The sequence below is a fragment of the Pyricularia oryzae genome, chromosome 1 (assembly GCF_000002495.2).
Source record: "Pyricularia oryzae 70-15 chromosome 1, whole genome shotgun sequence".
Taxonomy (NCBI): Eukaryota; Fungi; Ascomycota; class Sordariomycetes; order Magnaporthales; family Pyriculariaceae; genus Pyricularia; species Pyricularia oryzae.
Genome location: NC_017844.1, coordinates 676,862 through 689,220, shown reverse-complemented (window position 1 = coordinate 689,220; position 12,359 = coordinate 676,862). Strand labels below are relative to the sequence as shown.

The following is a 12,359-nucleotide window of genomic DNA, read 5'->3' as shown; positions in this document are numbered from 1 at the left end:
GCGAAACGACGGATACCTTGGCGGCAAAAGAAGGAACCATACCAGTTGCAGACCGTGGAAGGAGAGGCAGTTTCATACGGGAACGGCACCATCGAAACAGAGACCGTACACCTCTGGATGGAGAGCTATGGACGAAAGGAACAAATCACCTTAAACATCACGGAGATAGGGGACAAAGACGTGATATTAGGAATCCCCTGGCTCAGAAGGAGCAACCCCCGGATAGATTGGACAACCGGCCAAGTCCAATGGGAAGAGCCGTTAGCCTCTGAAGGAAAATCCGAGAAACGGATTTCACGCAACGAGCGTAGGGCACAGGAACGAAACCAACAGAAGATTATGGCGCTATTAACGTTGAGCTCCACATCTCCGACCCCCCTAAAGTCCGGCCCCTAAAAATATCTACTCAGCCACGTCAACCCTTTGTTTTATTTTATAAATATCTAGACGAATTTTTCACTTTAGAACTTGATTTTTGAAGATTCTTGCTCCAAACCTTCCAATGAAACAGTACACTGAAAATCAGCTTCTTGCTGCCATTTCTGACATAAGAAATGGCAAATCAGTTCACAAAACCTCGCAAAAATGGGGTATTCCTCGGAGTACCCTTCACGATCGTTTAAAGGGGGCCCAGTCAATTCAACAAGCGAAAAGATTTTGTCAAAGGCTTTCACAGGAGCAGGAAACCTATTTGGCAGATTGGGTACTTGCGCAGGCCGCGTTAGGCCTTCCGCCAACGCATCAAGAACTACGCTATTTTGCGGAACGAATTCTTCAGGCCGCCGGAGAAAGAAAAAGCCTTGGGAAACATTGGGTTAGCCGTTTTATAGCCCGATATCCAATTTTGAAAACCCAAAGACCCCGGCGAATAGAAAATGCCCGGGTTAATGGGGCTACAACCGAGGTAATTAAATCTTGGTGGTCCTATTTGAAAAATCCCGTTGTCGATACTATAAAACCGGCCAACCGTTGGAATATGGACGAAACAGGTATAATGGAAGGCAAAGGATCTAATGGCCTGGTGTTAGGGCGTAATAAAATCCGGCCATTACAGCGAAAAGAGCCTGGAACGCGGGGTTGGACGAGCATAATCGAATGTGTATCAGCTACGGGGGCTGTTATACCTCCCCTCGTTATATTTAAGGGGAAAAACGTACAGCAACAATGGTTTCCAGCTGATTTAAGTCCTTTCGATACCTGGCAATTTCATGCAACCGAAAACGGGTGGACAAATAATGAAACAGGTATCGAATGGTTAAAAAAGGTGTTTATTCCGTATACCCAACCTTTAACCCCTGAAAAGCGGTTATTAGTTCTGGATGGCCATGGATCACATATAACGGACGAATTTATGCTTCTTTGCTTGCAAAACAATATTCAACTCCTATATTTACCCCCTCATTCGTCACACGTTCTTCAACCGTTGGATTTATCGGTTTTTGGGCCGTTAAAGGAAGCTTATCGACGTCACCTGGGATTTGTAAACCAGTTTTGCTGTTCAACGGTTGTTGGGAAACGAAACTTTCTACTTTGCTATCGAAAAGCCAGATCAAAAGCATTTATAGCAAAAACCATTCAATCTGGTTGGCGTACGACGGGGTTATGGCCGGTGAACTTGGCAAAACCACTTTTAAACCCTTTTTTATTAGAAAATAGCAACGCCAACGTCGAAAAAGGTAAAAATAACGGCTTCCAAAGGGATAAAACACCGGAAAATCCAACCCAAAAAATTAACGACCAGTCTTTACTTATTTGGAAAACCCCTAAAACGACCCGAGATATTCGACTTCAACTACAGGAAATTTCCCGGTCCGAAAAAAGTAACGCCACTTCACGGCTTTTGTTTGCAAAAGTCCAAAAAAGCTTCGAAACCAAGGATATCTTATTGGCTGAAGCTCAGCAAAAAATCAGTTTGTTAAAAGCAAAATTGGAGGCGGTACGGCCGGTCAAAAGGAAAAGGGTGATTCCGGATCCCAACGAGCTTTTGGTCAGCAAAAAAAACGTTTATGAAGCACAGGAAAATAATAGGGACTGTTTAGAAGCTTTGAACGATGGAGAAGAGGTTAGCGAACCGGGAGAGCCTGACAATGATTGTATTATTGTGCGTTGATAGGTTTACATTTAAATCGGTTTATAAAAGGGGTATTTCGTCGTTACATTTTTCAAGGGGGCCGGACTTTAGGGGGGTCGGAGATGTGGAGCCCAACGTTAAAGAAAAGCGAGCCACGCCTGGAGCCAACATCGGAAGGATCGCGACTATCCATGAGCGAAGAACGATCGAACCTTACCACATTGATCGACAACATCCCGGCCGAATACCGGATGTATGGACGACTATTCAGCCCCGAACTCGAAACAGGACTACCCGAGCATAGTCCGTTCGACCACGAGATACCATTGAAAGAAGAAACACAGCCCAAACTCCACAAGATATACGGTTTGAACCCAACACAGATGGAGGCACTAGATGAGTACCTCGCAGAGAACCTCAAGAAAGGTTACATCAGACCATTAACATTACCAGCAGGATACCCAATCCTTTTCGTACCAAAGAAGAACGGAAAATTACGACTATGCGTGGACTACAGACAATTAAACGACATCACCATAAAGAATTGCTACCCACTCCCACTAATAGGAGAACTCCGAGACATGCTCTATTAAACACAGTGGTTTACAACACTAAACCTCAAAGGAGCATACAACTTGATCCGCATGAAGGAAGGCGAAGAGTGGAAAACAGCGTTTCGCACCCGACGAGGACATTATGAGTACCTAGTAATGCCCTTCGGTCTTACCAACGCCCCAGCAACCTTCCAAACCATAATCAACCACGTTCTCAGGGAATGCCTAGATATTTTCGTCGTTGTCTACCTGGACGACATCCTTGTCTTTTCCAAGACGTTGGAAGAACATAAGCAACACGTTCACACAGTCTTACAGAAGTTGCAAGACGCTAAGCTCTTAGTTGAGCCCGAGAAGTGTCTCTTTCACAGCAAGCAAGTCAATTTCCTAGGATACACTATCGCTCCTGGAGAAATTAGGATGGAGAAATCGAAAATCCAAGCGGTAAAGAAATGGCCTCAACCACAGAACGTAAGAGACGTTCGGGCATTCCTCGGATTCGTGAACTTTTACAGAAGGTTCATCAAGGGATACGGCGCGATTGCCACCCCATTGACCAACATGACCAAAAAAGACCTAGAATTCCAGTGGACGGAACAGACACAACAGGCCTTTGAACAGCTACGAGACGCAGTAGCCAGAGAACCAATCCTCAAGATACCAGACCCAACGAAACCTTTCGAAGTCGAGACCGACGCATCGGACTATGCGATCGGAGGACAACTCAGTCAGCGAGACGAAGAAGGACGGTTGCATCCTTGCGCCTTCTTCTCACAAAAACTACATGGACCAGAACTCAACTACCAGATTCACGACAAAGAGCTTATGGCCATTATTCGAGCATTTGAAGAATGGAAACCACAGTTATCCGGAACTAAACACGAGGTGTTAGTTTACACGGACCACAAGAACCTGACCCACTTCACCACTAGCAAAATGTTAAACAAACGACAAATTAAATGGTCAGAATTCCTGTCAGAATTCCATTTTAGAATCATCTACCGAAAAGGAACAGAAAACGGCAGGGCCGACGCCCTTAGCCGAAGATCAGATTACGAGAATATAGTGCCAGAGGAAACACGGGTTATCCTCACCACAGACGGAAACGGAAACCTTTTACCAGCACACCGGAGCTTTATAACAACAAATACGGTAACCACACCAGAAGAAATACGGAAGATCCACGGAAACAAAGCCCACGGACACCAAGGAATTTCCAAGACATGGAAACGGCTAAAACAGCATCACAACTTCAAAGGAACACGACAAGAAGTACGAGAAGCCATTAAGGACTGCGAACTTTGTGCCAAGAGCAAGTTCGCAAGATATAGGCCTTACGGACTCCTACAACCCTTACCAGCCCCCAGCAAGGCATGGCAGACCATCACAATGGACTTCATCGTCAAGTTACCTCCTTCGGAAGAACCACTCACTAAGACCAAGTACGACAGCATACTGGTTATAGTGGACAAGTTCACCAAATACGCCTACTTCCTACCATATAAAGAAAGCAGCAACGCCGAAGAAATCGCCTATATATTCCTACGAGTGATTGTTAGCAATCACGGACTTCCAGAAAGCATTATCACAGACAGAGATAAGCTCTTCACATTAAGATTTTGGAAATTCCTGATGGAACAGCTAGGAACAGACCACAAGCTATCCACAGCATTCCACCCACAGACGGACGGACAAACAGAGCGAGCCAACCAAACACTGGAACAATACCTAAGATGCTATGTGAACCACAAGCAAGACAATTGGGTACGGTTGTTACCCACAGCACAGTTCGCTTACAACAGCTCAGAAAACGAAAGTACCAAGACAACCCCGTTCTACGCCAACTATGGATTTAACCCTACAGCGTACGGAGAACCAAGAACCACGACTACGGTACCGCGAGCCGATAAACAAGCGAGCGAGTTACGACAATTACACAAAGAACTCCAGCAGGAACTAGAGTTCGTACGAGAAAGAATAATGAAATACGCCAATCAGCATCGGATAAAGGGACCATCCTTCAAGGAGGGAGATAGCGTCTACCTCATTCGACGCAATATCAAAACACAACGACCTAACAGCAAGCTCGATTTTAAGAAGCTTGGACCTTTTAAAATTAGCAAGAAAATCAGCGACACCAACTACAGACTGTTATTACCAGACACCATGAAAATTCACCCCACATTTTACGTATCACTACTGGAACCAGCACCACACGGCACCAGCACACAAGAAACGATCGAAATCGACGCAAAACAAACCTACGACGTTGAACGAATACTCGACCACAGACGAAACCACGGCAAAACAGAGTACCTTGTTAAATGGGAAAACTATGGGCATGAAGAAAACACTTGGGAACCCCTTAACCACCTCCAGGATTGCCAGGAACCGCTCCGCCAGTACTATTAGGAGTTGGATCTGCGAGCAAGTCAGCCAAGAAAAAGAGGACGACCTAAGAAAGCACCACCTACCATTCCCAGAAGTTAAGGGCCGACCAGGACTCGAAACCATACCACCAGACGAACCTACAAAGAAACGATCAGTATGCAACACAAAACAAAAACACCAGAAAAACGACGTACCAACGGAATGTTGCGCAAGAACATTCATCTCATCCAACAACGAAGGATTCAGAGGACCCATCGGGAAAGTCGAATCCCAGACAAAATTGGAATCCGGAAGAAGCGACTCCAAGGACACTTCAGGCAGGACCTCGGTTGATCGTCGACGCTCCTCCTGTTCCGCCTCCTTACGCTCCACCCGATCCAATTCCTCCAAGTCATCAATTCCGCGAGACACAGCTCGCATCATCTTTTCAAACCACAGTTTCTTTTGTTTTCGCAGACGAAGCAACTTCGCCTGCTGCACATGGATCTGCTCCTCAAGCGCCTCGACCTCCGCATCCAACTTCGAGTGCTGACGACCAATGTGACGGATTTGAGCAGCGGACAGACCCAACACGTCACACCCAGAGCGATTGGAACGAACACACTCCACACAGCGAGCAGAATCCTGAGGAGATACCTGACAAGACGCTGCGCCTTTGGCACGGCAGGGACTGCAGGAAGGCATCTCAACGGTATCCGTCGACAACAGGGAAGAAAGAAGGGCGTGGCGACGTTCTGTCGACGAACGACCAGATTTTGGTTTGGCTACACGACTAGACATGGCGCAAGAGAGTTAGCCAGGAAGGAAGGAAAACCAGAACAGGGATCAAGGGAGTACGGACTACTTAAAGGCCAAAGGGACTTGGCCAAAGGAGAGGAGACCTGATGTTACGACCAGACAGTTGGGCCGGTACCAGGGAGGCCAGGTGGGGTCACACCCCTCCTGACGACACCCGCCCAGAGAAATCACCGACCGGCAGAAAGAGGATTACATAAGAAGGAATCACGTGACCTCACGTGATTGCCAAGAGAGTGATCTCAGTGATCATTGAGGGATCACAACAGATCAAGGGAAGTGATCTCTGCGATCTGTGACAGATTAGGAGAGATTACATTCGGAACATAGTCTATATAAGGCACGCTCATTACCATGTAGATAGATTCGATTCTAGGATTGCTTAGCAGCAATCAAACTCTAGTTAACCTCAATACTTACTTGAGGACGATCATAACTTCACCCCCAGTCATTGAGAACCCCAGTTACCCAGTCAGACGCTCAGTTGCTTCAACCCACTGTACTTTACCCTAAGAACAGGTTACCCCGATACCTTGATCGTAACAGAAAACAGAGCATCTTGCTGTTGAAGCTGTAGCTGAATCCGTGAAAAGGTCCTCCCTACCATTTACAAGTGGGCACCGGGCGAGAGATGGGATGATGGCCTATGCCGACAATGCTGGCCCCAATGCCATTCACAGCCGGAGACCACGGACCCCAACTTTCAGGATATTTGGATTGGCGGGGAGAGACCAGCAAGGGTTCTTGGCGTCTAGTCGGTGAATCGCATCAAGTGACTTTGGTGTACCGACTCGCGACCCTGAGTCAACACGCAAAAGCATCCAACTCTTCTACGTTCTTCCTGACGAAGGCCCGGAAACGGGAGATACGCTTTCAATTCTCTGTGTACCCATGAAGAGTATGCGGATGAGCCTGCGCGATCAATGGTTTGCGTTGTGCGAAAATTTTATTAAACCCTGGTTTAGATTACTGGCCAGAGGGATACTCTGAGTGCTGCCCCGGCATGGGACGGACTTTTGTCATGTCCCAGCAATGGGAAAATCAAGCTTGCAGAACCCAGGGTATCCCCGGACAATAGTATGATTGAGATCGCCGTGCAGGGTATAATCTGGAACCCGGGGCGGTGGGTGACCTTTTCCTTAAAAGAGGCGGGCTTGACAGACGTTGATAGCTCGAGATTTAATTGCTATGGCAGCCGATAGGAACCAGGAGTCTCTCAATAAAGGTCTTGACGTAAGAAAAAGAAGCAAAACGCGATAAACTCCTTTATCGACCTGCAAGAAGGCCTCCTGTATCATTATCTTTGCGCTTCAAGTAGTAATCTGCAGACCGTGATTTCGACCTCCTTGACGATCAGGAATGGCCGCTGGGACTTTTAGGACTTGGACTGCTGCCATTGTTGCCGGTCGCATTGCTTTCTTCGTAAAAGGCGTGGCTGCTTGTGGTGTGTGTTTGGATCTCAGCTGGGGCGGCCTTAACAGGCGAACTTAGCCGTCGATCATTCACCGGATCCCATGAACCGGGTCATTCGTTGACCCCGTGCTGATAAACACTACTAGAACTAGAAAGGGTCCCTTCCAGTTGTATTTGCCTGACCGCATCCAAAATAGCATTTTTTGGCGACCGAGGCTGTTGTGGAGATGCATTTAGCATTTCACTAAAGCGATTCAACGGTTATGTGAACAGAGGCAGACGAGGATGTGTTTTCAGGAAAGAAGATATCTTGGGGGCGCAGGAAACAAACACCTTTAGGCTTTTGGGTGTTCCAAATCGAAGGACAGAGAAAAACCTAAAATTTGGATCTGTATACGTGGTAGTACCTATCTAGTTTTCAACAAGGAGTCAAGGGGTTTGGTTTGGTGTAATCCAATCAATGTTAACCTTTGAGCCCGCATCAAGACCATGAATAGCGACACGTCAACGAGGATGCTGCCGGCGAATATACTGAAGCCGGGGGAGCCTCTCATAGATTGGGGAACATCGCGCAGCTCGGTAGCCGCTGAACTCAATCCGACGGGTCGAGCCAGCCCCTTGGATCCTCGATGGCATTGATGGGATGGATGGTCGTCGCCAACAGCATTGACGATGCAAGACGCAATCCGGCCCGTCGGAGGTTTTTTTTTTTTTTTTTTTTTTTTTTTTTTTTTTTTTTTTTTCCTGGCCAAGACTAAGACGTAAAACTTACACGATGGAAAATCGCATGCCCTCCTTTTGGCAAGTCCGTCGCATTCCTCGAGGGGAGGGAGAAAAAAAAAAAAAAAACACACACACACACACACATTCACCGCGACATTATAGTTTGGTAGTGCTGTCTGTTAATACCGAAAACCGGGGGAAACAGTGGTAGTGCAAGCTGCATTACCCCGCTTGCCAGCTGGATGGTGCCCGCAAAAGGCAATAGATTGGGGAAAATCGGAGTAAATTGTGTTACTGCGAGCACGCAATTGCAAGCACCAGCTCAACCAGATATGAAAGCTCTGGGGGCGCAAGATTATTACATCCACTTGTGCAGGGAACCCTTGCTTTGCCCGCCATTTTGTTTGTTTGTACCCATCGCGCAATTGGATCTTCTACCAAGCATGCTTGTGTGACGGTTCCAATGACTTTTTTTTTTTTTTTCCCTTTTTTCATTACTGCCTTGCGGTGTCGCTTATCATGTCTGCCCGAAGCTTAAGAGGAGCAGATCTCGCCCATCATGTAGCTCGGTTTTCCCTGGAGGATTTCCTCCAACTCGCCGTTGTTTGTTTCGCTTTTGCTATATACTAGCTCATAGCTCGAGCTAGCCCGTGTCTCGTTTGGCTTACTCGCCGGCTTGCTTGGCCTTTCCCGTTCTTTTCTCGTTTTTTTTTAAGTTTACCCTCTTTTTCTTGTGTTTCTCGTGTATTGCGACAGACCCTAGGCTTAGCACAGTCCAGCGTGTTTTCGCCGTCAGGTCGCTCTCACCAGTAGATCAGTAGAAGAGGGAAGAAGGAGGGACGAACCCAAAAAAAAAAAGAAAGAAAAGCAGCTAAAAAATGCGCTCCCCAACCCTCCTCACCGCCTTCACGGCCTTGGTCCTGGCCCCGGCCTCGATCCTCGCGACCCCGGTCGTCTCAGACCCGCGTCTGGGCGCCGTCGCGTCCGAGACGTCCGAGTGCTCGCACATCGGGACGCAGATCCTCAAGGCGGGCGGCAACGCCGCCGACTCCATGATCGCCACGGTCTTTTGCGTCGGCACCATCGGCATGTACCACAGCGGCATCGGCGGCGGCGGCTTTCTGCTGGTGCGGTCCCCGAAGGGCAAGTACGAGTTTGTTGACTTTCGCGAGACGGCGCCGGCGGCTTCGTCTGAGAACATGTACAAGAACAAGGGTACCGGGAGCACTCGTGGTGGGCTTGCGAGGTATGTTTTTCTTTTTTTTTTCTTTTTCTTTTTTTTTCCTTCTCCGTCTAGTGTTGCGTTTTGCCCCTTTTTCTGTTTCTGCTTTTGCGCTGGCAGCTCGGCTGCTAACATTTGACATCTTGTCCCCACAAAACAGCGGCATCCCCGGCGAGCTGCGCGGGCTCGAGTACCTGCACAAGCACTACGGCAAGCTGCCGTGGCGCGACCTGTTGGCCCCCTCGATCAAGCTGGCCAGGGACGGCTTCGTCGTCAACGCCGACCTGGTGCGCTACATGGACATGGAGGTCGACAAGCCCGGCGACGGCGGCTTCTTCGTGTCGGACCCGTCGTGGGCCGTGGATTTCGCCCCCAACGGCCGCCGCGTGAGGCTCGGCGAGACGATGACCAGGAAGCGCTACGCCAAGACGCTCCAGCGCATCGCCGACGAGGGGCCTGGGGTCTTTTACAGGGGCGACATGGCACAGGCCACCATCAAGGCCCTCCAGGCCACGGGCGGCATCATGACGCTGCAGGATCTCGCCGGCTACCAGATCAAGCTGCGGAGGCCGGCGGGCATCAACTACCGCGGGTACAAACTGACGGCGACGTCGGCGCCGTCGGGTGGCGGTGTGGCCCTCGCCATCCTCAACGTCCTCAATGGCTACAAGGACTTTGGGCACCCGTCGGCCGTCAACCAGTCGACGCACCGACTCAACGAGGCCATGCGATTCGCCTACGCCCAGCGCGCCAAGCTCGGCGACCCGGCCTTTGTGAACGGCACGGAAAAGTTCCAGAGGGACATGCTGTCAGGCGCAACGGGCCAGCTGATCCGCTCCAAGATCTCAGACGCCAAGACTCAGGATACGGCATACTACAACCCCGAAGGGCTCGAGTCCCTCGAGACCCCCGGAACCTCTCACATCGCCGTGGCCGACGCCAGCGGCATGGCCGTGTCGCTGACCACCACCATCAACACTTTCTTTGGCTCGCACGTCATGGTCCCCGAGACGGGCGTGCCCATGAACAACAACATGGACGACTTTTCCGTCCCAGGCATGACCAACTCCTTTGGCTACCTGCCCAGCCCGGCCAACTTCATCCGGCCCGGCAAGCGGCCCCTCTCCTCCATGTCCCCCTTGATCGCAGAGGTGCGCGACGGCAAGAGGCTGTACTTTGTCCTCGGCGCCGCCGGCGGGAGCAGGATCATCACCAGCACGGTGCAGAACGTCATCCACGTCCTGGACGAGGGCAAGACCGCGCCCCAGGCCCTGGCCATGCCCAGGCTGCACGACCAGCTGACGCCCGCCGTGACGACGTTTGAGTGGGCTTACAACAACGCCACGGTCCAGTACCTCAAGAACCTGGGCCACAATGTGTCTTGGGTCGCGCCGGGACAGAGCACCGCCCAGGCAGTGCGGTTGTTGCCAAACGGAACATTTGAAGCTGCTGGTGAGCCGAGGCAGTTGAACTCGGGTGGGTATGCTGTTTGAGTTGTTGATTGTCTTTGGGCCGTTGGGATGATAGTCTTTTTTTTTCTTTTTCTCAGAGACGGTTATTTCGTAGTCAATTAAACACGAATGATGACTATATATATAGATATACAATACAAAACGCTCGCTTGTTATGCTGACGGACATGATATACAACGTCACCTAATATGCAGTAAAAGTAGCCTCATACGGAATAGTAGTCTGTTCCACGATACCCTCGGCTTACTTATCTATTATCGCCTTTTGCCCATCCCCCGGCTGCTCTCCCCTAACCGCCGCTGGCGTCGCATCCATCTCCGGGATGGGGCTTCCATAAAGCTCCGCCACCTGGTGCCTCGGCCACGACCCTAGTTCCGACGGCGCTATGCTGCTGACGACGGGCGTGGTCATGCGGCTGTCCAGCTCCGACCGCGCGAGGGTGGCTCCATCGAGCTCTGGGCTCGCAACGGCTGACGTCGCGTCCATCTCCGCCTTGACGGGGCCCGCCGCGTCCAGCTCGGCCTTTTTGAGTCCTACCCCCACTCCGGCGTTGTCCGAGTACGCCGCCGCCGCCGCAGCCTCGTTGCCGCTGAGGAGACCGTCTTGCTCGGCGCGACGCTGCCGGCGCCGTCGCAGAAGGCAAAAGATCCCCAGCGCGACAATGGCGATTACCACAAGGGCGCCGACGACCGCGCCGGCGATGATGGCTGCCGATGGCCCGTCGGATCCCGAACCGTTTTGGCCCTGGCCTTGACCGTCCTGGGTGCCGTTGTTCGATTCTAGCACAGTCCATCGTGTTAGTAGCCTGAACCGGAGACCAGGGGAAAACGAATGAAAACAGGAAAAGAAGCAAAAGCGGAAAAGGCAAGGTGCAACTTACTCCCAGTCAACAACGCCTGCGTCGCAGCATCAGTCCACTCGACCCCCTTGAGGTTGTTTGCGTCGGCGTACCACGTCTGCGCGAGACTCGGCGTCTCGTAGTCTGCCGCCGCCGGGTCGAACTGGCTCACCGACTTGAGGTTGGTCATGTCGAACAGGGTGACGCCGCTCCCGGCGGGCGTGCTGGTCTCTCCGTTCCTCCTGGGCGGGGGGCTGCCGCCGACCTGGACCATGTGCCGCTTGCCAATGACGTCGCACGCGTGGCCCGAGATGGGCGTGCCGAGCTGCGAGATGCGCCACCAGTTCATGGCCGGGATCGAGAGCATGTAGATGGTTGCAGTGTCTTTGCCCTGGTCCGGGGAGAGGTCGCCGCCGCTGACGAAGCTATTTGTTTTGTGATATTTGCGGGCGGTTAGTATGAGTGCACGATTCGAGGCATATGACAGAAAAAACGGCAAATGCCAGAAAACGGCAAAATGGGAAATTGTGACTTACACCTCGAAATTATCACCCTTCCCCTTGACCCCAACCGCGCAAAAGCTCGACCTCGCCTCTGGAATGTCCCCCGTGGCCTTTTGCGTCGCCCACTTCCTATCGACCGGGTCGTAAAAGATGAGGTGATCAAAGGTGACCGCCGTCGACCCGCCACCGGTCTTCAAGCTCCTCAGCTCGGTGAAGTCCGGCGCGCTGTACCCACCCATAAACGCCACCAGGCCCTTCTTCCCCAGGTGCGGGATGCAAACCGCCTGCCCGCCGGCCATGGCCCCCGAGGCGACCGACGCCGGGACCTCCTCGCGCCTGAACGCCCTGGACGCCATGTCGTACGTCACCAGCCCGGG

The 12,359-nt window shown here is 51.2% G+C and overlaps 3 protein-coding genes across 3 annotated transcripts in view; 1 reads left to right on the top strand and 2 right to left on the bottom strand.

Annotated features, from left to right (window-relative positions):
• Positions 1-4,925: 4,925 nt before the first annotated feature.
• MGG_16039 (uncharacterized protein) lies at positions 4,926-5,949 on the bottom strand. The gene is made up of 4 exons (XM_003708864.1): positions 5,858-5,949; positions 5,211-5,788; positions 5,100-5,153; positions 4,926-5,046 (listed from the first exon to the last, which is right to left on the bottom strand). The coding sequence occupies exons 2-4, from the start codon at positions 5,698-5,700 to the stop codon at positions 4,991-4,993; spliced, it is 600 nt and encodes a 199-aa protein (XP_003708912.1). The 5' UTR covers positions 5,701-5,788; positions 5,858-5,949; the 3' UTR covers positions 4,926-4,990.
• A 2,814-nt stretch (positions 5,950-8,763) lies between these two features.
• On the top strand, positions 8,764-10,715 carry MGG_02134 (gamma-glutamyltransferase). The gene is made up of 2 exons (XM_003708863.1): positions 8,764-9,193; positions 9,330-10,715. The coding sequence occupies exons 1-2, from the start codon at positions 8,826-8,828 to the stop codon at positions 10,660-10,662; spliced, it is 1,701 nt and encodes a 566-aa protein (XP_003708911.1). The 5' UTR covers positions 8,764-8,825; the 3' UTR covers positions 10,663-10,715.
• Positions 10,715-12,359, bottom strand: part of MGG_16038 (uncharacterized protein) — a 2,871-nt gene continuing 1,226 nt past the window's right edge. Inside the window, exons 3-5 of the mRNA XM_003708862.1 lie at positions 12,016-12,327; positions 11,522-11,904; positions 10,715-11,420 (exon numbers count right to left, since the gene is read on the bottom strand). Of these exons, the coding sequence (XP_003708910.1) occupies positions 10,885-11,420; positions 11,522-11,904; positions 12,016-12,327 (1,231 nt within the window). The 3' untranslated portion in view covers positions 10,715-10,884. The remainder of the gene's footprint in view (positions 11,421-11,521; positions 11,905-12,015; positions 12,328-12,359) is intronic.